The 27631-nt window shown below is 42.0% G+C and overlaps 1 protein-coding gene across 5 annotated transcripts in view; it reads right to left on the bottom strand.

Annotated features, from left to right (window-relative positions):
* Positions 1-1581: 1581 nt before the first annotated feature.
* The window catches only part of SIPA1L1 (signal induced proliferation associated 1 like 1), a 223412-nt gene continuing 197362 nt past the window's right edge, over positions 1582-27631 (bottom strand). For 4 of the 5 annotated variants that reach the window (XM_030482943.1, XM_030482944.1, XM_030482945.1 and 1 more), the window contains 8 exons: positions 25702-26141; positions 19591-19830; positions 18435-18600; positions 15013-15256; positions 11988-12134; positions 5010-5124; positions 4441-4522; positions 1582-3667 (listed from right to left, as the gene is read on the bottom strand). In XM_030482943.1, the coding sequence (XP_030338803.1) occupies positions 3524-3667; positions 4441-4522; positions 5010-5124; positions 11988-12134; positions 15013-15256; positions 18435-18600; positions 19591-19830; positions 25702-26141 (1578 nt within the window). In that variant the 3' untranslated portion in view covers positions 1582-3523. The remainder of the gene's footprint in view (positions 3668-4440; positions 4523-5009; positions 5125-11987; positions 12135-15012; positions 15257-18434; positions 18601-19590; positions 19831-25701; positions 26142-27631) is intronic. The other variant, XM_030482947.1, reaches the window with a different exon arrangement.

Genomic DNA, 27631 nt, shown 5'->3' with positions numbered 1-27631 from the left:
AACACCATTCTGAAGTGTCTGATAGGAGACAGTCAACTGCTTTAAAAGAGAATTTGTTAACTGACAACCTAAAAGAAGGGATTATGTAAAGGTTTTAAAAAGAGACACAAATCCTCCCTGGTCTATAGGGACCTTTCCCACCAAAGGAAAAGCTGGAGAAAAGGCTTTCTCACAATACCCATTCATTGGGCTGCAACACAGCTTCCCACAGGAACAAGAGGCTACCATACAGCAACCACGCTTTTTGAGGAGTAAAGCCTGGATGTGTTCCATTTCATCCCGTCACCATATCTGCCCTAATCCCATAACTAGCTCTCCAGCCCCTTTCCCACCAACCTCTCCCCTCACAATCCCAGCTCCTGTGTGCCTCATAGCTTGTCCCTTACTGCAGCCCAACACCCTCCCACCAGTTACCTACATTATGCTTCACTTCTGATTGATAGCATTATCCATCATGCATGCTTGGCAGCAGCCCCTCCATGGTGACATCTTCCCCCACCCCCAATTTGGGAATCTTGAGAGAAGGCAGCCTTCTGCTGCTGTACCAGCCGCAGCTGGCTACCCAGAACACTGCCAGAGGAGAACAGCATCTCCACACTGGAACATGGACAAAGAATACAAAACTTGTCAGGAATATAAAACATCACTTACCTGGGAGAAACAGGTGAAAGAGGAAGGCAGCCCCTGTAACCCCCACTCCTCCCACAGCCACCCACCTTCTGCTTAGGCTAATGACTACTCAGGCTGTAGGAGATGTCTGCAAGTTAGGTCCTGCCCTGGTCTAGGCTGATCTATCACTGTGTGTGGTGGTGCGTGGGAACCCCTGGCATGAATTTGCTCTGAATGTGGGCAAGGCAACTCCTTGACCTGCAGGAAACTGCTTCAACTCCATTACCAGTATCCAACTACAAATGGTAAGACAGCATCTAGTTTTCTTTCCAAGATTCAACTCCCATTTTTCAACCAGATGCTACCAATTGCTCTTGCTAGAAAGAGATGGATTTTCTTTCCCCGCATGCCTTTTAAGGATCCATTCAGTGAATCTGGAAGATGCTTTCCTGCAGACCTAGTTCCACATTTCTGAGCTGTGCATAACACTGATCCACTGGGCCAAAAGATCTGTCCAAATCACGTCCAAGGTTATCTCCCAAGTCAAAGAAGGAGATCTGGAAAACAAAACAAATGGAGTATCTGTCCCACTCTCCCAAACCTAACATTGCAAGCTCATAAGTTTGGTTCTGGGATGCTGAAAGCTGTGCGTGCCCTTTGGCAGACATGGCAGGCAAGTTTGGTTTTGACCTAAATTGGCTTCGATTTTTTGAAGTAAGTTATAAAATGCTGATACATGATGGGAAAAGAAAATACATTTGTGCAGAAATACAAGTGAAAAGTCCAGAGATGAAGTGCATGTATACATACCAAGGAATGGCCTTCAAAGGGATAAAAAGTAGAAATATGACAGAGAACAGAAACATTTCTATTGCTAAGCACTGAGAAAAGTGGTACAAGAAGAAAGCAGGAAAAAATGGACACTCTGAAAAGTCTTAAAATGACAAACCCAACAAAATTGGAAGAAAATGGTTTAGAAGAGCCTTTAAAATGAGTTTTATTGTCAGAATTTTACAAGTAGCCTTCAGTGGCATCATACAAGAAGAACTCTGTTGCAAAACTCTAATAAATAGTCTGCCCCAAGTCCCAAAATATTTTTTGAAATAAAATAAAAACCAAACTTAAAAATAAAAGAGAATAAAAGCAAGACTTCAGGATGCTCAGAGATGTTAGCAATATTTCCCATTTACAAATAATATCAGGCATTATATAAATCTCCTTCATACAAGTCATTAAAAAACCCACGACACTCTAAACCTTTACAAAAGCACTCCAGAAATAGTTCCAAAGAGATCCATTTCCATGACAAAACATTAGAGAAGAACTCCATTGGGATTAGCATCACAAATTAAGTTTGAGGTTAAAGTGTAGTGTGTACTTGTGTGGAGCAAGATTAAGAGCATGAAAAAGGGATTTGAAAAGAGCATGGAAGTTTTTCTGACAAGACTATGCCTGATGATTTTGATCTGTCTATTTGAGAACGTGGTAGAGAGTGGATGCCCTTGACATTAACCCCCAAATAACACTGCACTTTATGCAAGGCAGTATTTATTAAGATATCCTCAGAAGGGAGTAGAAAAGGTTTCTGAGCACGCTGCACAGTTTAATGCCTGTGCAGACTGCAGCGCTTAAAAGTTGTATTCTGACACCTGAAAGCTATTTTCTGGAGAGGTAATATGTTGTGGCAAGTTAGCTGTTCCTTCAAAGAACAAGAAATTAACTTTCCTGGCATGAGGCAGTTTGGGAAATCTCTTGCTAGACGGTTTCACTGGGGACTGGGGATTTCAGAGCTCCAATCCTATCCCAGTGCTTTGAAAAATGCACTTCCCTAATTCACCTTTGCATATTCCTCTGTCTTTCATAGTAAAGGATTTATAAGACCTCTCATGTAATAAAACACAAATTGAATAAACGTTTCTCAAATCTGTTGTGATTTGAGAAGTCCAGAGAAATGAAATGGGAGTGCAGGTGCACAGAGATGCTTTATGTAGATTTTCATGGAAACAGTTCAGGGGAAAGAAATCTTAATCTCTTTACAACTTCAGCCTAAGTCTTCTGCAGATATGCAAGCAACAGATTCCCCTGGAAGGGAAGGGGACTATACTTAAGCGGTACAGCAACAGTACTTGGTTATCTCTCAGCCTGCCTGACATGGTATGAACTGCAGCATGCCTAGTTTTACTGTTCGTAAAGGTACTTGCAGCCGTTGTTTCCACAGGAAACAAAGGCAACCAGAAATGCTAATGCAATAGATGTGTGATAATATGCCTTGCCCATGGCTCATCTCTAGTCTCTTTCCAAAGGTTAGGATGCTGGTTGTACTGTACCATACACTATGGACACACGTTCTCTGTAAAGTATGGGAAGGTAGCACTAGCAATCAAGCGCAAATTGCTAAGGAGACACCTAAAACATTGCATTACATCCCCTTGTCTGTGGCATACTTCAGAAAACAATGTAAGAAGAGCAGTAAAATAAACATTTCCTTCTAATTTTCTAGATGTCATAATATTTGCCAAAGCTGCAAGGAAAAGCAGATTACCTGAAACAGAGAGAAAGGAGTTAATGGAAACAGAGGCAGATGGAACAGCAAGCCTGATCCCGCCTCCAAATCATTTTGTACATAACAGATAAAGAGACAATGTGCAAAAAATAGACATTCACATTTTAGCAGTTAAACTTTTATTTTACCTTTTTAAAATTATTTACTTTGTTTTTTCTACAAAAGGCAGACATTGATTGTTGATCTGCAATCGTTCTGAGTGCGCGCAGAGATGCAAAAAGGATTATTGGAGGATGAAGGACAGGGAAGTGCTCTGACTATACTTTCACATGTCATGATTAAGGTGGCATTAAAGCTTAAGTCCCAGGAATAATATTCATAACAGATCGTTTCCTTCCCCGTACACTGTTCTCAGTTCATATCAATCGTGTTGAAAACCCATTCGGTGAATTTCTTCAGTTTCTCGGTTGCATTCTGGGATTCCTCCTGTAACCTCAAGTTGTCTTCCCGCAAATGTTGCACTTCAGCCTGAAGACTGGCCTTGTCCTCCTTTTCCTTAGGCATGAGGAAAAACACAGACCTTAGTGGAAATTTTAGGTCATGCTTCCTACCCATACAGAGACTCAAGAGTCTATTTAAGAGAGTATAAGCCTTGCGCTATAAGGATTTTATGTGCAGTAACACATGGTTTTATATCTAAGAGTCATTTTTGACATTTCATTCCCCACTTTTTGCTTGAATGAGCAGAATTTCTCTGTATTAAATTCTAATACAGAAGCTGGCTCCCCAGGTGGTGAAAAAATTGGGCATGCCCTGTTCTGTATGTACAACATGAGTGTACAACTGCTGAAAGTTAACTACATAAGGGATGGGAAATATTCTCGCAAATACTTCCCCAGCTAAAACACTTTTCCTATGACCACAGATGATCCCCCCTGGACCAAGCAGGCAGTAATGCAATACAGAAAATTTCCACAGTAGAAATTATACATTTAGAGAATACTGTCAACTTTGCAACAGCAGCAGGATGTATTTGCACGGACTAACTTCAAGCCTTTCACGACGTCACCTGAATTAGGAGTGAAAATACTCTGCATTGCCCTCCTAATTTAAGCAGAGGAATCAGATGCCTACAGATTTAGACACTCCATCCTAGCCTTGCATAATGAAAATTACAGCCTAGAAAAGTAGCAAAGAAATGTCTTGTTCTCACACAGGATAAGACTGTCACAGGCTCAGGCATGGCAAAGCAGGTTTATGCAGTTATTAGCATCACCTATCAGTGCTAAATGTGTGTCTTACAGATTTTCCGTAGATGGCATGTTTACCTTCCGTAAATCCTCTTGCAGCATCTTCAGCAAACCTTCCAGTTGGTCCACTTTAGAGGCGAGAGTTGGGGGAGATTCTTTACTGTTGTTAGCAGGAAACAAGAATAGGTATTGATATAATTTACTATCTTCACACAAGGTAGCTAACAGCCCGGTCTGTACCAAGTAGCTTCACATATGCATGCACTCAGGTACACCAAGAATTCAGAAAATGAACACAACTGAACAGAGTACATGGAACATATGCAGAACATTAATCAACAGAACAAATTTATCTCACGGTTAACTGGGGCCATCCCATCACTTGACTTCTCTCTACTTCTTTCTACTCATATGTGCCCTAAATTACCATTGCTTTGGACACGTTCATGCAGATCTCAGACAAGAAAGAACCTGCAAAAAGGTTCCAACTGGACTTACGATTCTTCTGTTTTCACCTCCCACCCATCTTCATGAGAACTTGTGAAGAGTTCTGTGAAGCCTGGAGATGGCTTCCAAATAAAGAATGTTCCTGCTCTTTTCCTTGGATTGTATCTAAGGAAGCCTGCATATCTCATATATTTACTTACCCTGTATAAGGCTTTATCTGTGCAGTAAGCTGGTCCTCAGCCTGATCACTACTGGAGGCAGCGCTCACAGGTCTGTGATTTTCATCAGCAGCAGCAAAGAATGAAGCTCGCTGAACTGAGAAGGCAAACATACAAAGAAAAACAATGACAGCAATAATGATTATTTGTTCATGCATAGGACAGCAGCTACCCTGCAGGATCTCAAAGCAACTGAAGTCTGTCTCAAGCAAGATAAGGTGATGGTACAACATACTAATATCCATTTGACAGAAGCAAACTGGCATTGCAAGTGTTTGCACCAGGTTCTCCACTGTATCGGATTCAACAAGCAAGCACTAGCTTTGGCACAGCACTGCATGCTCACATGGATCATGCATCACCCTCAGGCTAAGCAGCTCTCCAGGAGGGAGATGCTGGAGAGTGCAAAGCAGATACCCCAGTGGTGCTTGCAGAGTCCACACAAGGCCAGTTCCAGAAGAGGCAAGAAGCCAAGCGAGAACAGCAGCACTGTGCAGAACTTCCTAGCTACAACTGCATCACACTACACAATAGCTCAGTAACTATATTTAGCTGCCTTCAATCCATAATGGATCTCTACCTTTACCAAAGAAAAACTCACTGTGCCCAATTTACATGTGGAAAGCAAAATGACCAATGCTATTTTCAGAACCCGAAATCTTTTCCTTATGCCTTAGAAAACATTTTCAGATTGAAATGTGAAACCTTCTTCCTGCCTTGTGTCTGTACATTCTGTCCTGTCATTGCTCAGATATTTTAACACATCTCTAAACCACTATCACATGTGGTGTGACTGTAAACTACCAACTGCCCCTACCTCTGCAGTTTGCTAGCACAAACAGTAACAAACACTTTTTCATTTAATAAATTAACATATCTCTCCCTCAGCAGCTGCTGGTCTCTCACCAGAAATAGAACAGTATCATCTTTCTCTGCTTGGCAGATTTTTATTCTGTGCTTTCAAAAAGGCTAAAATTAACATGCCTTGGTATTTGATAGAATTTTTCCTTTGAATGAAAATATTGAAAGCTGGTTAGCTCAAGATCAAGGCACATTTTGTTTCAGCTGGTTGCAGATTTCACCATTTGTAACTTTGAGGGCTTGTGCTGAAGACACTAATCAATTGCCAAGGTGAGTATCTCCAGAGAGGACGCCTTTAACACCGGAGCGGGGGGAAGCACAGCGTCCAGGAGCCTCAGTTCGCAGCGGCAAGAGCGACCGAGGGAGCCTCAAGTCCTCGACAGGACTTGCCCAGGAGCCGGCAGCTCAGCTCACGCGAGCAGCTGACTCACAGGGGGCGGCGCCAGGAGTGACGGCGCCAGCCCTCAGTGGAGAAAAACCCATCCCAGGGAGCGCGAGCGACCAGGGCGGGCAAACAGGGCGTGGCGCAGCAGTTTGCGCGGCAGTTGGCGCAGGCAGGGCGAGCGGGCAGCGAGCGGGATGGTGAGCGCTCGCCTCAGGACCAGGGCCCGCTCTGGGAGCTCTGCCCCGGCGGTGGCCAGCGTAGGCACCCAGACAGAGCCGATGAGAGGGGACGCTGCGGCGCAGACCTCGGAGTGTAGAGAGTGCCTCGACTGGTCTCTTGAGGCGAGGGTGGACAATGGGCAGGGCTGCACTCGGTGCGCCCTGGTGGAGGTCCTCCTGCAGCAGGTGCTGAGCTGCGGGAGGCTGTTGGAGAGCTAAAAGATGCCAGGGAAGCTGAGAGGAAGCTGGGCTGCTTGCTCCAGGCCCAAACGGTGCAGGGGCCGCAAACGTCCAGCACTGCTCACATAGGAAAGAAGGAGGGCAGCAACCCAGGAAGCTGGGAATTAGTCACAGAAAAACTAACAAAAAAAGGAGGAAGAGGACAATTAACAACAAGGGGCTTCCTCCTAAATCTGATGTCCCCACCCAGAACCGCTTCCCAGTTCTGCAGGGGGCTAATGAGAAAGCACCCACCACACCTAATGAGCATCCTGCTGATGCACCAGTAAAGAGGATCACTACTGGTGCCTCCAGGAAAAAGCAGCAGGTCATAGTAGTAGGGGACTCTACTTTGAAAGGCACAGAGGCACCCATCTGCCGGCCTGACCCAGTCTCGAGGGAGGTGTGTTGCCTGCCAGGGGCTCGGATCAGGGATGTTGCTGAGAGGCTGCCTGCTCTAGTAAGTCCTGCTGACTATTACCCCGTTCTAGTGGTCCATGTGGGTGCTAGAGATATAGATAGCAGTAGCCTGGAGAACATTAAGAAGGACTTCAGAGCCCTGGGAGAGGTGGTTAGGGGCTCTGGAGCTCAGACAGTTTTTTCATCGATTCTTCAGGGCAAAGGGGAGGACCTTAAAAAAGCTACGCGCATTTGGCAGGTTAATAAATGGTTAGAATGGTGGTGCCATAGTCAGGGGTTTGGCTATTTAGAACATGGGGCTCCATTTGGGAGGCCAGATCTACTGGAGGCTGGTGGAGCTGGTCTGACAAGGGGAAGAGCTGTTTTGGTAGGAGGCTTGCCAGGCTGGTCAAGAAAGCTTTAAACTAGATGTGTTGGGGGAGGGGAGCATTGATCCATCCCAACACTCCTGGTCAGTTGCCAGCACCTGTAATAAGTGCTTGGAGCGATGTAGAGATGTTCCAGCTGCCCCAGCCATTGAGTCGGCTGCATTTGGAGCTCGGCTAAGGTGCCTCTATACAAACGCCCGTAGTATGGGGAACAAGCAAGAGGAATTAGAGATGTGTGCAAGGCTACGGGAATATGATGTCATTGGTATCACAGAAACATGGTGGGATGGCTCCTATGACTGGAGTGTCGGAATGGAAGCTTACAGGCTGTTTAGAAAAGAAAGACAGGCCAGGCAGACGGGGAGGGGGCATTGCTATCTATGTCAGTGATAGGCTAGAGAGTATGGAACTCTGTCTGGGGACGGGTGATGAGGTAACAGAGTGTTTGTGGTTCAGGATCAAAGGGAAAACAGCAATGGGGGACATTACGGTGGGGATCTGTTACAGGCCACCTGATCAAGAGGACTCTGTGGATGAAGCGCTCTACAGACAGATAGGAGCAGCCTCACGCTCGCAGGCCCTTGTCCTCATGGGGGACTTCAACCATCCTGATATCTGGTGGAAGGACGGTACGGCCCAGCACAAGCAATCCAGGAGGTTCCTCGATTGTGTGGAAGACAACTTCCTCTTGCAGGTGGTAGAGGAGCCAACAAGGAGAGGTGCCATGCTTGACCTCGTGCTCACCAACAGGAGGGACTGGTTGGAAATGTGACGCTCCAGGGCAGCCTTGGCTCTAGTGATCACGAGATGGTTGAGTTTGAGATCCTCAGGACAGTGAGAAGAGCATGCAGCAAGCTCACTGCTCTGGACTTCAAGAAAGCAGACTTTGGCCTCTTCAGGAACCTCCTTAGTAAGGTTTCATGGGATACAGTCCTAGAGGGCAGGGGGGCCCAAGACTGCTGGTCCATATTCAAGGATCACCTGCTACGTGCTCAAGAGTGTTGCATCCCGACTAGAAGAAAGTGCAGCAGGAGGGCCAGGAGACCTCCATGGATGGACAAGGAGCTGCTGAGGAAACTTAGAGGGAAAAAAGAAGCTTATAGAAGGTGGAAGCGAGGACAGGCAGCCTGGGAAGAATATAGGAGCATTGCCCGGGAAGCTAGGGACCAGGTTAGGAAAGCTAAGGCCCAGCTAGAATTAAGTTTGGCAAGGGATGTAAAAGATAACAGGAAAGGATTCTATAGATACGTAGCAAATAAAAGACAGACTAGGGACAATGTGGGCCCTCTCCGGAAGCTATCAGGAGAACTGGCTACCATGGAATTGGAGAAGGCTGAGGTTCTTAATGACTTCTTTGCCTCAGTCTTCACTAGCAAATGCTCTGACCACACCACGAAAGTCTTGGAAAGCAAATGCAGGGACTGTGAAAATGAAGACCTTAGGCCCACTGTAGGAGAGGATCAGGTTCGAGACCATCTTAAGAACCTGAACATGCACAAGTCCATGGGACCTGATGTAATCCATCCACGGGTCCTGAAGGAGCTGGCGAATGAAGTTGCTAAACCACTGTCCATCATATTCGAAAAATTCTGGCAGCCAGGTGAAGTTCCCGATGACTGGAAGAAGGCTAATATAACCCCCATTTTCAAGAAGGGGAAGGTGGAAGACCCAGGGAACTACAGACCAGTCAGCCTCACCTCTGTGCCTGGCAAACTCTTGGAACAGTTTCTCCTGGAAAACATGCTAAGGCACATGAAAAACAACGAGGTGGTTGGTGACAGCCAACATGGCTTCACTAAGGGCAAATCCTGCCTGACCAATTTGGTGGCCTTCTATGATGGAGCCACGGAACTGATGGACAGGGGCAGAGCAGTTGACGTCATCTACCTGGACTTGTGCAAAGCATTCGACACTGTCCCGCACGACATCCTTGTCTCTAAATTGGAGAGACATCAATTTGATAGATGGACCACTCGGTGGATAAAAAACTGGCTCGATGACCACAACTCTTTGTGTGCGGCAAATGGCTCGATGTCCATTTGGAAACCTGTAACGAGTGGTGTCCCTCAGGGATCGGTGTTGGGACCGGTCCTGTTCAACATCTTTGTCAGCGACATGGACAGTGGGATTGAGTGCGCCCTCAGCAAGTTTGCTGACGACACCAAGCCGTGTGGTTTGGTTGGTACGCTGGAGGGAAGGGATGCCATCCAGAGGGACCTTGACACGCTTGTGAGGTGGGCCGATGCCAACCTTATGAAGTTTAACCAAGCCAAGTGTAAGGTCCTACACCTGGGTCGGGGCAATCCCAGGCACTGCTACAGGTTGGGCAGAGGAGAGATTCAGAGCAGTCCTGCAGAGAAGGACTTGGGGGTGTTGGTTGACGGGAAGCTGAACATGAGCCGGCAGTGTGCGCTTGCAGCCCAGAAAGCCAACCGTATCCTGGGCTGCATCAAAAGAAGCGTGACCAGCAGGTCAAAGGAGGTGATCCTGCCCCTCTACTCTGCTCTAGTGAGACCTCACTTGGAGTACTGCGTACAGTTCTGATGTCCTCAACATAAAAAGGACATGGAGCTGTTGGAGCGAGTCCAGAGGAGGGCCATGAGGATGATAAGAGGGCTGGAGCACCTCCCGTATGAAGACAGGCTGAGAGAGTTGGGGCTGTTCAGCCTGGAGAAGAGAAGGCTGCGTGGAGACCTCATAGCAGCCTTCCAGTATCTGAAGGGGGTCTATAAGGATGCTGGGGAGGGACTCTTCCTTAGGGACTGTGGTGGTAGGACGAGGGGTAATGGGTTCAAACTTAAACAGGGGAAGTTTAGATTAGATATAAGGAAGAAGTTCTTTACAGTGAGGGTGGTGAAGCACTGGAATGGGTTGCCCAGGGAGGTTGTGGATGCTCCATCCCTGGCGGTGTTCAAGGCCAGGTTGGACAGAGGCTTGAACCATGTGGTTTAGGGCAAGGTGTCCCTGCCCATGGCAGGGGGGTTGGAACTAGATGATCTTAGGGTCCTTTCCAACCCTTACGATTCTATGATTCTATGATTCTATGTAGAAAAGAGGTGTCCAGGATCACAAATTGTAATTTAGGCTGCTTGGTATTTGTCACTCCCTACTGTCAGAGACTAGAGATTGGGATTATGTTGACATCAGAATGCTGCTCCTTCTCCAAGTCAAATCTGAATGTATTTTTACAGCGGTGAGATGGAGGTGCCAGCCAACGTGTTACCCCTGCCTTTTCTTCAACTGAACTGCCAGTTTGTAACCTTCACCACACTTCGTTCACAATTCTAAAGAGAAACACAAGTGAGTTTGGGGCCTACAAAAGTGAGGGATTCAGGTTAATGAAGACAGTCAGAACCTAACCAGAAAAAGGGGTTCTTTTACACAGAAATTGCCCACCACAGTGAACTGCGTTAAAACCTGGGTTTCATCCCTATGTAGTACTGAAAAAAACATCACTACAAATCCATCTCCTCTTGAAGACTAAGGCTTACTTTGAATACTCTTTCTCAATTCTGCACAGCACAAATATGAGACGCGCTGATTATACAACTCCTATGGCAATAGAGCAGAGCACACAAGTATGTCTTGAACACCAGCTTAGACATTAAGACATTAGACATGTCTTAATGATGTATATGGCTACTGCCAGAGAACAGCCAAGAAAGCAAGTTACCTCACAGCCTTCTCCAGCCATGCAGAATAATGTCTAAAAGATTCAGGGTCAGTGAAAACACTTTCATGAAGATGGGACAGTATTTATGCAGAGACTGGGAAAAGGCACTTCTGTTTAGTGCACCTGAGATGACTTTTCTATCGGATTACAGTAACTGTAAGGTAAACTCCCTTTGGGCTGAAGCGTATTTAAATTTGAATACAGCTAGGCAGCATACAGTTCAGTTTACTAGGAGATTGAAAGTGCCACGGGATCAAACGACACTTACGTGCAAGCCTTTGTATTCAGAGCATGCAAAGGGAAGAATGGCAATGGAAAAGTATATACCAGTGGGGCATATTTCCCAAATTACCTTGGCAGCGCGCTTCAGCTGCACTACACTTCTTGCTAGTGCGGTAAGCAAGCAATCATTAGTGCGCTTATATGCCCTCCCCCCTGCTATTTGACTTTACTTTTGCACTTTTGTGTCAGATGTCTTTTCCTCCCTAGCTGTCATGTCTGCAACTGCTTTACATGACAAGTAGTTAGTTGCAGAGATGTGGCCAAACCACAGCACAGAGGAATTCCAGTACGAAGAAACAGTATCCGAGTCTTACATACAAAGCTTTAGGCTGTTAAGACCTGAGTTGCTATTTTGAATGAGCTGAAGCTTCAGACTAAGTGGAAACAGTAAAAACAAGAATCAAGATTTAAAATACCAAACAAATAACAAAACCAACAAAAGAATCAAGATTTAAAATGCCAAACAGCAAAACCACTCCTTAATGAAGCTTGCACAAAGACCAGCTTTCTCAGTACCATATTCTGAAAACTTACCTTCAAAGGCTTTGGCAGCATCTACCAAGTTTGACCAGTCCAGATCAGAGGCAGAATCAGGCAATGGCATAAGACCAGGGTCTGGCATGGGCTGCCGTCTTTGCTCCTGGATGTCTGTGAGGGAGCTATCTGAGGCAGAAAACTCTCCTAGAGTAATGCAGAACACATCATAAATTCCATAAAAAACCCTCCAAAATTCCCTTCTTAATACCAATGCATCCCTAATTTTTAATTTTTCTCAGATAGCACTTTTGGAACCAGAACTCAGTAGAATGTTTGATCAACTGTAGTTGACCAGATACAGCATGTTACAAGCCAGTTTTCTGAGATAGTGCTTCTCACTAGGACATTCAGCTCCTTTCTAACCTGCCCAAATCTTTGCAGTTTAGCACTTCAAAAAGCCAGTCTCTGCCTCTTCCCAGCACTAGGCTCTTCTACCTAACAATTCTTGCCTCTGCACAAGCTGAGGGTGCTTTGGAGGGCTCTGCTGGGGCTTCTACACTCCCTGGCACCTATTTGCTCCTGTAAAAGTACAAAATTGTGGGGTTTTTTTCCCCTCCTCTCTTTACAATCTCATAAATCAACGGGAGCAGACTTAGACCTACCAAGATGAATCAGAAGAAAACTCTTAAAATGACCTCCAAAGTACTGCACATCTCTCAGCAGTTTAGTGAAACCTCTTGATCTTTAGTGACAAATACCACACCCACTGTAAGCTGGTACATGGCCCACTACAGAAAAAGCACTGGCAAGCTTGAAAGAAGGATATAAAATCTCTGCAATTTTTGTGCAAACTGGTGCCTGGCAAAGTGAAACACCCAAATTATTACCATAATTAGGGAAAGACCAAATTGTGAACCAACAATTACCTACTTTATTTCAGTTTACTGGCTGGACAATCATAAAACCATGCAATGCCTGGTCAGTCAGCACATATGTAAGCTCAGAAGCAGCAACAACTTTCTTCCTCATGCCTTCTTTCAGGGCATAAAGGAAGTTATGAAGAATTTGTAGGTGGTGTTAGAAGCGCTAGAGATGTAGGGGCAAGAAAATGGACTAGGCATCTAGAGGAAGCTCCGGAGAAGCGTGTAGTGAAGAATCCATTTGGAACAGAGAAAACAGACAGACAGTGTGGTGTCTATCTAATAACTTCAGCTACATAATATTACTGCCTGGGAAGCAATGACACTGCATTCACTGCTTTGTTCAAATATTTTGAAAAAATAATTTTTTTGGCTCTGTACATGTTTGCTTTTTATAAACATAACTTCAGCTCAGTATTAACACTGAGGATTCTTGTGTTACCTCCCCCCAGAGAGGGCAGTTATTTGGGAAGTTCTTAAAAAATATATACAGTTAGTGAAAAGATACACGGGATTAGAAGGAAAAAATTAACCATTTGAAAAGTCACCTCTTTCAAAAGCATGAGTTGGATTGTTAAGATAGATAAGAACAACATTTTTAGCTCACTGTTTTCCCTCTTCAAAACAACTGAAGTTGTTCTGGAATGGCTGGTCTTTGTTACTAAGATATTTGAATTAAAAGAATTTTGAATAGTTGGAAGCCAACAAATACTTGTGGTATTAAATATCCAGCTCTACTTTATCTTTCTCTCAGCAAAGACAAGTGCGGGGGGAGAGAATTTATGTGCCACTCAAATAGCTGGTCCTTTTATCATGCAGGCCCTACATGTTATAGAAAATAGAAAATCTTGTTTTGTTGACAAGTGTAGAAAGCTCATGTACTAGGAGGAGTAATCGGTTTGGTGTGGAAGGGAATGTGACAATGAAAGAATGGTTTGTGGTTTTCTTTTCGGAACCTACAATCATCTAAACGAAAAGAGACTTTCCACATTACTTTCCACTTCTGCTCAGATGGCATCATTAATCTTCTGACCCAAGCCTTCAGAAGCCAAATCCACCAGCCAGTTACAAGCGTAACCAAGTCTGTAAAGTTACTTTAGTGTATATAAAAAGCAGAAGCGAAGAGAGCTCAGTTTCCTAACTCTTATGCAAGAAACATGTTGTACAGAAACAACAGCTCATGAAAATGTCAGGTTCAACACTGAAAACTGATGCCTGGTGATCACAGACAGATGAAAAGCATTTAAAATAGATTTCTTCAGCAGCCTTCACTGTCAAATGTATCCTGTGGATGTGAATACAGACTGTGTTAGGGCCCACTATAGCGAGTTGAATCTATTGATAGCCTTGCGTTTAACTCTTGAAACATACTAAAACATGAATAAATCAGGGCAGATATGTACTTCAGAAAACACTGCAAAATCCTACACTGTGAGATCTAGCTCTGTTTCTGGAAAACACATTTAGTACACATTTAGTTAGGAGGTACAGTCGGAACCTGTGAAAATTCCCTTTCTCACCAACTGAGACATTCACATGCAGCAGCACACAACCTATCAGATAATCCTACTGAGACTTTTCAGTAAACTAATGGGGGAAAGCTGAGTGCCTTCTTGACAGCATTTTACCAAGTAATTTCTTCCTGTTAGCTGTTGATGTGTGACTAAAATAAGTAACTCTAGCCCCGTAAAGTGAATAGGATGAGTGAATTTAATAGCTGGTGCAATAAAAGCTGAATCTGGTGTAATTGTACATCCAAAGATCAACTAGTATTTTATCCATTTTTGTATCATTTTCCTAGCACTGTTATTTTCCCATAATCCCACACTAAACCGCCACCTGAAGCTGTCACTGATGGATAACCAGGCATACATTATTCGCTCATTGGTCCAACTGGTCCAGATGACTCCTGGAAGAAATGATGAAAACTTGCAGATAATGAGACAAATTTTTTTGCGTTCTCCACAAGGAAACTGCATGACCAGTCCTACAGTCTTATACCCATTGAAGTGAGGAAAAAAAGAATTCCCATCCTTTTTATGTTTTCAGGCATGTGACTCGACTCTCCTCATTGCAGCAAAATCAAGATGGAAGTATTAATTACTGTAACAAGCATTTACAAAGCATTCTTTTGAAAGTAGAAAAATGGGAAATACACCTACCATGTAGTGATTTCATTCCCAAAGTATACGATGGTCTCCGTAACGGCAGCGACTTTGGGAGAGAAGGGTACGTGCTGGTGAATAGTACATCATTTGGCATGGCTTGGTCCAAGAGTGAGGCCCGTGAGGTGAAGAAGTGGTCCCTTTGACCACTGTAAATACTCTCATCTGACAAAGTCCTTTGCAAGGCACGCCTTGTGGTAGGAGTGCTGGGAAAGGGAGACTGACAGGACAGAGTGTGTGACTATACATTCATAGAAACAAATAAAAAGAAATGAGAAAGAAAAAAAAAAAATCAATAAAGAAACTTTTGAAGTCTATGTTGAAATTGTTTTTTTTAATCTTTTTTTGAAACAAGAAAGCAAATGTTAACATTTTCTCAGAGTGGATAGGAAAAAGAACTAGAAGAATCTGCTTTGAGGAAGATTATAACTAGGCAACATATATAGGTTTTTATTAGCCTATCTCACATTCTACCCTTTAAATGCCCTTCAAACTTCTCCTGAAGTGGAAATCTCAGGCAGCTCTCCCAGATTCTAGGGCTGATGTGTAGCCGAGATAATGTTTATAGAAACAGACTGAATGCTGCATAAACCGGAGTTCTCCCTTGTGCCCGGGGGAGGCTGCCTTCCTGCAGGCAGAGCACCAGCAAATGCCAACTAATTAAAAGTCTCATATTACTGAACAACCAGGAACACCCGCCACTGCTGTGATTCTTCAGAAGGATTTGAATCAAAATCAAGTAAACAGTCCCCTGAGTAACAGAATTCATGTCTTACCCTCACCATCATCCCAGCTTCCCCTGTGTTCCACATAGGTGAAAGCAATGCTGTGGTTGGCTGGAGTTACGTACTCTCCAGCCAGTGCCAGTGAGCTGCTATCGAAGAACCCATAACCATTCCCATCAGCAGACACTGATTTTCATGAAACCTGTAACTATCTCTAAGACATGATATTTCTTTGTGGTTTGGTTGTAATTTGGTCCAAAGGCTTTCATGGAGAAATGGCAAACGGAAAGGAAGACCTCACCAATCTCATTTGCTCTGTAAGCAAGTTTAAACAAAAAAGGAGCTAATACAATTTCTGGGAAAAGTGATTAAACATTACAGAGTTGCTCATTTGCACATAAAAATAGTTCTTAGAAAGAGGAAAAAAACCCAAACATTTAAACAGACGGTACTCTATTCCTGTGATCAAAATCCCACACTACAACGTGGGAGAAGAGCGTGGAGCAGGGATTATTGGTACAGTTGGAAGACAATCTGCCAGATTTCCCCCCCCCATAACAAATTTTAATATTAAGACTGCTGCATGTTTTGGGTTTACAATTAAGGATTAGAAACAATTAAAATTACTTCCAAAAACCTGCTATCATCAAAAGACAAGGAAAGAAAGAGAAGCCATATCCCCATGCTGACTTTCTATTACATCAAATTCTCCCTTCTGCGTTGCCTCACTCAGGACACATCCATCACAGTAGGAACCTTGCATATACAGTTAACACTACAGAAATGACAACTTCTGGTACGCAGATGTCGCAGTATTACATTGAGGATCAAGCTGCTTCTTTATTCTGAAATTTAAAAGCTCAATCAGCAGGCCCATGCTATGATCCTCTGACATCTCCCAGTACTTGTCCTGAAGTGGCAAAGGAAGAGAAAGAGCTGCTAAGTCAAGCAGCATTTACTCTAGGGTTGTATTGTTCACTTAAGTGTTAAATTAGGAGCTGGAACCACCAGTTAGTACCAGATGTTGAGATTAAAAGGTTGCACAGATATGAACATCTGAGTCAGAACAGAGGCAATACAAGCAGGAATTGTCTTCTGGGGATAGAGTACAGGGAAGAGAAAAAGAAGTGTGACTTGTCTGAGAAGATATAATACATAAGTAATAGGTAAGGAGATAAAGAAAGCTGGGAAGATAATGAAACGATGCACAAGACACACAGAATCACAGCCTAGAACAAATTCTGCTAGCAAACAAAGCCTTTGGCAGCCAACAGACAGGAAGGAGGAGGATTTTCAGTCTTTGTGCAGTGAACTAATGAAGGTCATTATTATTTTTTTCTTTCTTTTAAAATGTCAAAAAAATTTTATGCTGCAAGAGCACCTTTTTTAAGATGAAATATAAATCATGCAGTGGGTAGAAATGACAGTTACTCTTAAAATGGAAAATATTTCATTTATTGGTGTGATAGAATGTTATTAACTTGCTGAAATTTCTCAAAAGTGTAACCTGAGTTAACATTCTTACTGCAGTTACCAGGAAATAAAGATCAGGGTAAGAAGTGATTCACTAACACCAAAGCAGAAAAACAACAAACTTGGGAACATACACACTTCTCAAGGTCTTCAGGTCACCTCTTTAAACGGAATGTAATGCCTTGGAATGAGAATAACCCCATTGCTCAAAACAACCACCAGGAGATGATCGCATCACCTGTGTCCCACTCCTCTCAGAACTACCACAAACCTATGAAACAAGTATCTTGACACTCACAAGTTTTTTGTTCTTCTCTGGCCTCAAAGGTAACATCTGAAATAATCTGCGTATGGAACCCAGCACTTACAAGTTTTAATAAGCCAGTCTGGGTTTTCATAAAGCAAGCAGGAGGTTGGAGCTCTCTGTTCTGCATGGTTGCTGTGGAAACCATTTGGGCTCGAAGTGAAGAGCCTGAGCTATTAAACAGTGCCTGTACATGGTCCTTGTGCAGTTATAAGATTAGAGAGGCATGAAAGCATGCTTCTTGCAAGGAGTTTCAATACTGTCAGCAAGTCACTCTCTAGCGATGTGATCAGGGAAGAATAATTCAAATGCATAAGACAACATCACAGGATTTTCCATGAGCCAGCAGTCCCAAACGTTCTTTGCAATTTGGCATCCTAGACTCTTTAAATTTGCACACAAAACTAGTAAGATTGCACTGACTGTAGTAATAACAGTATTTCTCTAGTAGGCTAAGTTTGTGACAAACAGATGGCTTTCTGTCCATGATGAAAATGCAGGGAATGCCTTGCATTTTATTTTCCTGTTATGGGTGAGAATAGAAAAGAACCTATCTGAGAAAGTCTTGAGTCCAATGCAAAATCCAACCAAGCAAGCTCTGCATGAATGAGCACTTAAGCTTCGACTGCTTTGAAAGCACTCAGCATTTTCTACGCCAAAACCTTAAGAGCTTCATGGTGTTCCATCCTTTTCCAAATTGCGAAGCATATGCTGTATTATATTAGTTGATACGCCTCAGCAGCAATGAACTCAATCACCAAATTCTTATAAAGTGTAACTTTACACATCTCTATTTTGTAACAACAGAACTATGACTTGGATCACGAGACGACCTGTGCATTGCTCTTCAGGTGTTCTCTGATTTCACTTAACTGTGACAAGAGATAGCCAAGGGACAGACCCTCTCTTTAACATACCTTAAAATTCTTCTGGGATTCTGGCGTTGGGCTATCAAGATCTATCAATTTCTTCAGCTCTTCTTCAACGGTGGACTTGGATGCTCGTTTCGGTGATGCTCGTAGATCTCTTGCTGAAGCACGCAGCCGAGGGTGGGCCATTTCATTGCCATCACTCTGGTGACGTCTTAAATGAAATGGAACAGACACATTCAGGTCTCAAAGCCCTGGGGCAGGAGGCATGAATGAAACATGAATTATAGCACCCTCAAGATTTTCAAAGAAAAACCCTAGGTAGGGGCCATGGAGGAGGGAAAGAGTTTTGCTAATAGAGCAGAGCCTCATCTTTATGAATACCTGTGGAAGCAATAACCTTGTTTAAAGAAAATCAACTAGCAATACACTTAAAGGTTATTGTAACACATTTTCACAATAAGGAATTGCATCTATTAAAGTGTATTTTGTAAAAAACTAAAAAATACAAATGTCTTCAATGAGCCCCAAAGTAGGAAATCGCTACATTTCTTTAATCTTTTAACTGGCTTTTTATAGTGCAATTATCACAAAGTTTCACCATCTTTTACAGCCAGTTATTGGTATCATCTAGGGATACTGTGCTCAACCCAATAAAAGTCAAGATGGGTTGAATAAATTACTTTGAAATGGGCTTTCTGAACCACTTGCTTTCAAAGTCACACTAGACTTAAAGGAACAGTATTTTCTCTAGTAAGTTGTTTCTCAATTAGTGGCAGCAATCTTAACAAGGCAACATGGAGTGCCACAGAACTAATGCACAGCATGTGCAGTACTACTACATGGATGAGAGGCTTGAGGAAAACTCAGGCTCTACGTTCAGAGGATTTTTAATATTCGCTCAAAGAGCATTTTGAGTCACCTTTAAAAAGTCCCAAGGAAAGATAAGCTTTAATAGGACTGAAATTCATACAGCTCTCAAGAAATGATAAAAAAAACTTTTACAATTTAACAGGGAATGAGATTAGCTAACTATCAAATATTTAAAGCCTAACTGCAGAACTCTAGATTAGAGATTAAGTTCTACAGAAGAATAAGCATTCAATCATCTTGAGTTCTTCTATACAGAGAGGCGTCACAGATTTCAATGCGTCTTTACAGTTAAAGCAAATAACAAAACAAGGGAACCAAAAAATAGTCTTACTTTCTTGAATCCATAAACCCCACTGAGTTTATTGTCCCTTCTGGCTTTTTCCATCCGATCAGATACTTGCTAGTAGCACCCTGGCGAGGGTAGAAAGTCCTAGGACCAGATGAGGAGGAAGAGGAGGAGGAGAAAGAAGGTGCGAGCTGGGGAGAAGTAGCAGAATGAAGCTCTTCTTTAGGAGAGCTTCTAGCACTGGTGAAAACAACCGGGCTGGCAGAGTGTCGTGAGCTCATGGTACTACGAGAAAAACATAACAAAGACAAAATTTGCCTCAAATGTGTATATATGCACCTTGCTTAACTATTTTTTAAGCAGAACTCTAGTCACAAGATGTTACTCGTATCAATAGTGAGTAGTGTATCAAAACCAATTCTCTCTTCTTAAGGGCCTTCCACCAATTTTTCGTTAAAAACACCTCATATAGTAATGAAAAACTTTGTAAGCAACCTCTAAGGATGCAGCAGACCACCTTCTCCTCATTCTCCTTCACCAATGGGAAATCTAGGGTTTACCTTTACTAGGCATCTTAAAGGTTATACAAGAAATTGTAGCTGAATTAGGAAAAAAAACCCCAAACAACCCAGTCCAATTTCTTGATGGAATTCCTGGCTGTGGAAGAAAACATATTTTGAAGGAACTTAAGCAACAGGAAACATCTCTAGGACCCCACAACAAACCAAAGAAGAAACCCATACACCTTTCAAAAGAGGGTTTCCTGAATTTTTCCAAAAGAAAAGCAGTTATCATTTGCAAAAAAATACTTAAATTGAGAAGTCTGAGCAGGTCTCTAACCTAAATCACATTTTGCCCAGACAGAAAAAAGACTTCGGATACCGACTGCAGCTTAATTGTTGGAAGAAGGAGGGGGGCTTTAGACAGCAGCTACTCTTTAGTTATGCTGATATTCAAATCTGATGCAACCTGCATCATATCAGGAGCACTAGGGCTTAGGACAATATTTACTATAACAACCTTAAAAGATCAGGCATTTCTAAGTACAGTTACAGAAAAACTTTGTGTACAGCCTTAGCACTGAAATAGCACTATATATTTGGAGACCAGTTTTTTATCGACTCTCTCTATACAACTTAGCCACATTTTCATCCCTGTATTCAACACTGCAAGGAAGGAATTTGAAACAGATGGCCCCGTGGTAAAGAACAGCTTCTGACTGAGAAATAAAAATTAGATGGATTGAATAAAGTCACTGAATAATCTCTTCTTTCTTAGCTTAAGAGGAAATTATTCACCACTCTTTTCATATCTTGATAAAACAATGAATTTTCACGTCTCTCTTACTGACACAGAGAAAGAATTCAAGGTTAAATTTATGCTGCCACCTGCGAAAACAATCTCACCTACATTTAGAATTATAGAAGTCAGTTACTTAATCTATGCCACTTGTCTGGCTCCTGCTGTAGTCAATGGAGCAATATCCTTAAGGAGCTGATTCTCCTCATCTTAAATTAGGTGTCTCAGATACAGAGGGAGAATTAATGTTTCGGAGTTTCTCCTCTCTCTCCACTGACAACAGATGGAATCAAAAAAAAATCACCTTCAACTATGTTTCATTTTCATATGGTGCAAGTTAAGCACCATGAGTCCCAACAGTCAAGTGCTGTAGATTTAATGAGGAGCCTAACTGGACTGCAGTCTTCTCACCTCAAACAGCACCAGCTGCTGCAGCCATCCCTCATCTAATGTACATGGGGATGGCTGTGAAGTCCCTCGCATCAGAGGGAAGATGCATCTCCCCATATGTATGCAAATCAAATGACAGTAATACAGATTTATGTATTATAGAATTATTCTTCCCCCTCCCCCATCTGTACATCTGTACACAAAAGACAGCAAATTGGAAAAATATAGGAAAAGCTTTTCCTGTCCATCAAGCCCGTATATTTGGGGCTGTGCATCACAACCTTTGTGTTTGTAACAAGTACAAGTAAACATAATTTATAGCAAGAAAGCAGAGAAAATTAAGTGCTAGGGGGAGAGGCAGTAAATTTCTCTTCATTCCCCCTTTTTTAATACTGAGATAAAACTCCTACACATGCTGAGTAAAGCAGTCCATCTGTGAGGCATCACCACCACAAAATGAAACCACCAAGGTCTGGGGAAGATGCACATCTTTAAAGAAAATGTATAGAGCTATTTTACATTTTTTTTGTACCCCTTTCTAAATACACTCAAGAAGAAGTCTTTTGCTTCAGTGTAGGAAAAGGGAAGTTCTGATCACATTTCAGAATTCTTTAATCCATCAGGTAGTTCTCAAGGAAGTGCTAGTTTAAGAAAAGATTTCTTGATAAAAATCAGTAACAACTCCTAGGTAGGCCAGTAGAGTTGATCCTTAATATTACTAGGGAAAACAGGTAAAGAAATGATGTTCAGAATGCTCTACATAAAATTTATACATGAAATGCATATGTATATATAATGAAATAGTATTTTCTTATATATTGTATATACACATTGTTTATGTTGTGTTATTATTTTAATATTTATTATAACATGTATCATAAAGTAGATGTCAAAAGCAGCCTAGCAAATAAGCAAGAAAATTAGCATATGGTTTTAAGTACATTTTTTTTTAAAGTGTCTTGCATTTTGAGCTGCAGTTTTTTACAATACAATATTTTGGGAGGATATCCTGCTTCAGGAACTATGCAAACTGTGGATATGACTGAAGCTTTTCACCTTCTAAGTAAACACAGTCAGGCCAATAGGATACTGGCAGATAAAAAGACATACTTGTTAAGTGAGAGCATATTTGAAGAGCAAAAGGCTTTGGATAAACTCTAAAAAAACCCCTAAATCAGAGCTGGACCACTACAGTAGTGATGGGAAAAGAGTATCTGACACAGGAAGCATGCGGAGGATCCCTCATACTGTCTGTAAGGATGCCTGGATCAGCTTGATCATATCTGGAAGAAATTCAGTCCTCATTCTCAGGACACAGAGACAGCCACCTCCCACCTCAATTATTGAGGCATCAAGGATTAAGTTAAGGAAAAATTAAAATACTACATGACGATCTGCAACAATTACAGGTGAACCATTCATAAAAATATTATACAATTACTAAATAATATTTTAAGTGGCTTTATTAAAAATAATGAAAAAGATACTTGACTAGAAACAGCCACAATTTTCCTTTCAGTTTCGGTAAGAGAACCATAAGAAACTCTGTACAGTTTAGGTGGAAATGAAAGTTTGATTTTATTTTTTTCCTAGGGAATTCATGCCATCAGCGCATATGGCTTCATTTAATGACATTCAGCTATAATGACTCTGTATAATCACTGGCCTACATAATGCAGTTCTCCTGGGATGCTATGAGAAATCTGCACAATCATCAGGAAGGACTTGGGGAATAGGGGTGGAGAAGAAAAATAAAACCCAGTCAGAAGCTCTGCTCTAGAAGTTAATCACTATAATTTACATTTTGCCACCAAATCTCAGGTACAAGTTCTTTTATGCACCATTAAATGATCTGAACACTAATTATTGCTCCTGTCTTCTACAGACACAAACACTCTAGTTTGTGGTTACTTTCTTTTGTCACTGAGTTCTTTTTAGGGCCAAATTCCTTTTCTTCTTCCTCAGAAACCTGACTCTAAAGACATTACAGACATTCTGGCCTCCACAGGCAAAAGGTAAAAAAGTGAGAAGCAACAAAGGATAACAATTTAGAAACTGATAGAGAAACACACCAATTAAGCTGTTCATTTCTCATGAAAAGCAGCCTGTTCAGAATCACCCTTCAGACTCCCTTCCTTCAGGAGAAGGCAGCTGTGGCTACATTTTGGAAGCACCAGTTTAACAAGCCTCCAGCTCCAAGCTGTTGTGCCTCCATAGAAAGACCTATGGAGAGTTGGAAGCAAACGGTGGGACCTAGGGTTTCCTCAGGTCAGCACTGGTGTTAAGTGTGCAATCACCAACTGAGGATGCCACCAGAAACAAAAGGAAAGCTTTTTAGCCCAGACTGTGTGTGCCTTTGCTTTATTGTGAAGCATCAAACGCATGTTCTAGTCTTAAGAAATAAAGAAGGAACACAAGTATCTGGTTTTTTTTTTTTCCTCCACCAAAGTAAACAATGTGCATGCAATGACTGCAGTATTTCTTGAAGTATCATGCCCTATGTGTTCTACAAATTGCTACTACTCCTCTTTGCAAAGAGCTGCATTTTTAACATCTGTTTTTTAAGTGAAACTGCAAAACAAAAAACAAACTCCGACTGTTTTTCCTAGCATAAAGCCTTGGGAATCTTTATCTGGAAATTTCAGTAACAGCCTCAAAAAACATGTAGAGGTTATTTATCCTCAGAGAAGCATCACATAAATGATGTGAAAACAGAAAACAACATGTTTGGAGACACAGTGCTACCACATAATAATGAGACAACATCATAGACTTAAGCTGGCAATCAAGTTCCAAAGTATACCCATGGAAGACAAAGATGAGAGCTGCCAGGGTATGCCTGCCCTGCAAAGATGTTCTCAGCTTTTCTACTGAACTAACCCTATTTGGTGCTCAGAACAGAGTGAACCAGAACCTCAGATATACAAAGATAGCATTCACATTAGGCACACTTTTATGGTAAAGCTTCCAAGAGTTACATTTAATTTTTCAAGGGTTTGAGTTGCTTCTGAACAAATCCTTCCAAACGGAAATGCAACTGACAACTTTACTGCAATCAGCATTTTGTGTAAGAATCTCCCATAACACTGCTGCTAGTTATATTCAGACAAGTATTGCAGGGCATGCGGTAAATTCTAGTGAACACTAAAAAAATTAATATGAACATGCTTGTCTTAAAAGGTATAATATAGATTTTAATCTTCAAGGGGCATGTGCTAACATTGCCCAAAATCTAAGTTCCTCTGCACAGTGTTGTTTACAGACTTGCTGAAGTCGTTCATGCATGGACTGGAAACACCAGTCTTAAAGACCTGGGTGGGATTTATACCAACTGAATATGAAATTTAGTGCCAAAAATGGCCAACCAGGAGAAACACAAAACTAGAGCAGGACCACCATTAATAGATTACTCAGTCGAAATTACTATGACAAAGTACATGGAGACCGTTCGGTACATTACAGTCTCTATGACAACCCTCTATTTGCAGCTACTGTATGAGGAGTTGTTGAAGTGTCTGATAAACATCTAGCCTTGCATAAATGTAGCCTTGCTCAAAACGATTAGCAAAAATTGCTTCAGGCTTCCAGTCTGTCTGTATCATAGCTGCACACTCAAACCAGAGGTGCCTCAAGAATGAAAGTCCAACAGTCAGGCTCCGCAGGGCCAACAATTTATCATTATCATATATCTTCCTTGAAAGAGCTGTGGTTTTGTCTTGTTGCTAGTATGACGCAGTATTGAGCATTTTTCAAAAAGCACGCTGAATACCTTTTGGGAAATAGGTTAGGAAAATGGTCTAGAATATTTTCTGCCTCTGGCAGCTCTGGTTAATGTGTATAGTGGGTATCTTCCATTGAGGTGTTCAAGCACATTATACATGTACTTGATATACCAATTTTACAAGTGGCAAAACTGAGGAAGACAGGGAAGGTGACGGTAATGTCATACCCACAAGCTTGCAGCAAAACGAGATTAAAATCTACATGCTGGCACTCCCAAGCAACTCGCCCTCAGCATTGATCATACTGACTGCAAGCAGATTTCTAAACAAGACTAGGTAAAAAGTGAGAAACATCTGAAATGTGTACCTGCAAGTCTAAAAAAGATGCCCATTTTAAACTGTTCATTAAAAAAAAATGTACTGATCTCCTTCCTGATCCACATATGAACTGCAGTTTTGCAAGATATTCCTTGTGAACACATCACGCATGTGTCTGTCTTATGTTAGTTTAGTAGAAGCTGTATGGAATATACTCTCAAAGACATTCTTTAGTTATAAGCAGTAGAAGATGCAAATACTAAAGGTGGTCTTAATCTTGAAGCATTCTGCACTGGGAGATCTTTCGAAACACCGGTTAACGTAAGTAGGGACCTCTCTTCAACATCCGCTTCTCACTTTTGATAGGTTAGAGTGAGAATGGGAAAATGAGTGCGGAGTGGTCAATCTCCTAAGAGGTGAAAATTACCTTGTATGTGAGACGGCATCACTAAGACTATAAGCACTGTTCTCCCTCGTTAGAGGATTGGAGGCCGGTTGACTTTTGCTGTGAATATCCAGGCTCAGTGAAGACTCGGTCTTTCGGTCCATGTGGCTGTCCTTTTCTAATGTTCTGTCTGCAATGGAGACCACTTCGCTGGAGCTATGCCACAGTGGTGCCACTTTTTCTTTTGTTAGCCCTGTACGGGGAGATGTTGCTGCTCCCAGGGAGGCAGTGCTGCCATGGCTAGGTCCGTAGGAAGTGGTATCTATGCCACTATCAGCTGAAGTCCCTTGAAGGTAGTTGTAGCTGTTCAGCTCCGATTCGGTGCGCTCTCCACTGTCATACCACTTCTCATCACTGTGAGCACTGGAGGCATTGCTGGACAGAGTATTGCTGCTGGAATGGCTGGAGTAGTGGCTGTCAGACTACAGAAGAAACAACAATCCAAAAAAACCAAACAAACACACTTGCAGGTTTATCTCAGAATTACAGCAGTGAAGAGGAGAAGTAAATAAATGGTTACAAAGTCATGACTGCACAATAGGAGCTCTTCTACCTTAAGGGATTGGATAGATACGTTGAGGAGACTAATAAACCCTAAAACTTTCATTCCAACGCAACACATGTGCTCTTTTCTGGGTGCACATAAAAAGCTTTCATATGGATTTGGAAGCCATGTCTTAACTGTTCAGAGAAAGCCAGAGTTGTTTGTATTTTGTATTTAATATTTTGTGCTGTTTCCTTTCAAGCACAGTTCTCCAATGAAATTGGCTGAGCTGTGTAGACTTTGACTTGGTTTATATCTACTTTAATTAAAAATGTTCTTATTTTAAGACTCCAATGCGTTAGAACATAAAATATAACCAATCACAGAAAGTGCACGTTATCTTAATAATCCAATTGCCTATCAAAAGGTTAAAGTAGGGTAAAATAACCATTGCTCTTTTGTACCCCTTTGTAGGGTATAATTCCTCCCCAGCAGGAGTGCCCTTTGCAAATGACTGCTGAAATGCCATTTAACTAATCTGAATTTGTTTTCCAAGAGGCAAAATTGCAAGAAAGGAAGCTTTAATAGAATGCTTTTAAATTGTCCAATCAGGGCATGCCGGTGTCTGGCTGGTTTGTATGTTCTATCCTTGGTTACAACCTGCTGTTATGAAGAAACTGAATGCCCTCAATTCCATAGTAGGCATTGGTAGACTATCCCACTACAGGAAGAATTTCTTGCCATATGCTCATCATTGCTTAATATCTCACCTATCTTTGAAGTATTTATATCCATCTGAATTCCTTAATTTTAGTTTTCATCTACAGAATTTATCTAAGTTCTGATTATATAGTCAGAACTGAAGCAGTTTTTCAGTAGGCAATGGACTTGTTTGGTGACCAGATGGCCTAGGAATAAGGGAAGGGATGGAAAGGAGACTTAGAATCACCTTTCCTATCTGTTTGCCCCTGAAGTCTTACTGAACAGGCATGCAGAGAGATCCCAGCTAAATATAAAAAAATTAGATGTTGTTTCTGTTTTTACTGGAAAAGAGGGAAAATAGGTAATGGATGTAAACTGTGAGCAAGATATCTCAGCATCCGTTTCTATTATATTAAAGCAAGAATTGACAGAAAGCCAGGAGGAATATTAAATAAGTTGATCTGGGCTCCTAGTTATCTCCAATTAAAGCTACTGCTCCTCATTAAAAACTGCATCACTCCCCCTATCCATCTGTCCACATAATAAAGATATACTTTAACAATGACTATACAAGAATGCAAGCAATAATAATTCCACTGCTACACTTTGCACACATGCTAATGAATTTTATATGACATTATTATACGTTCAAACACATCTCATGGAAAACAGGTCAATCTAACTATAAAAACTAGTTTGTGCTCCTAAGAATATGGACAGGTGTGG

Source organism: Strigops habroptila, chromosome 4, assembly GCF_004027225.2.
Source record: "Strigops habroptila isolate Jane chromosome 4, bStrHab1.2.pri, whole genome shotgun sequence".
Taxonomy (NCBI): domain Eukaryota; kingdom Metazoa; phylum Chordata; class Aves; order Psittaciformes; family Psittacidae; genus Strigops; species Strigops habroptila.
The sequence above is the reverse complement of the archived record's forward strand: the minus strand, read 5'-3'. Positions and strand labels throughout refer to the sequence as shown.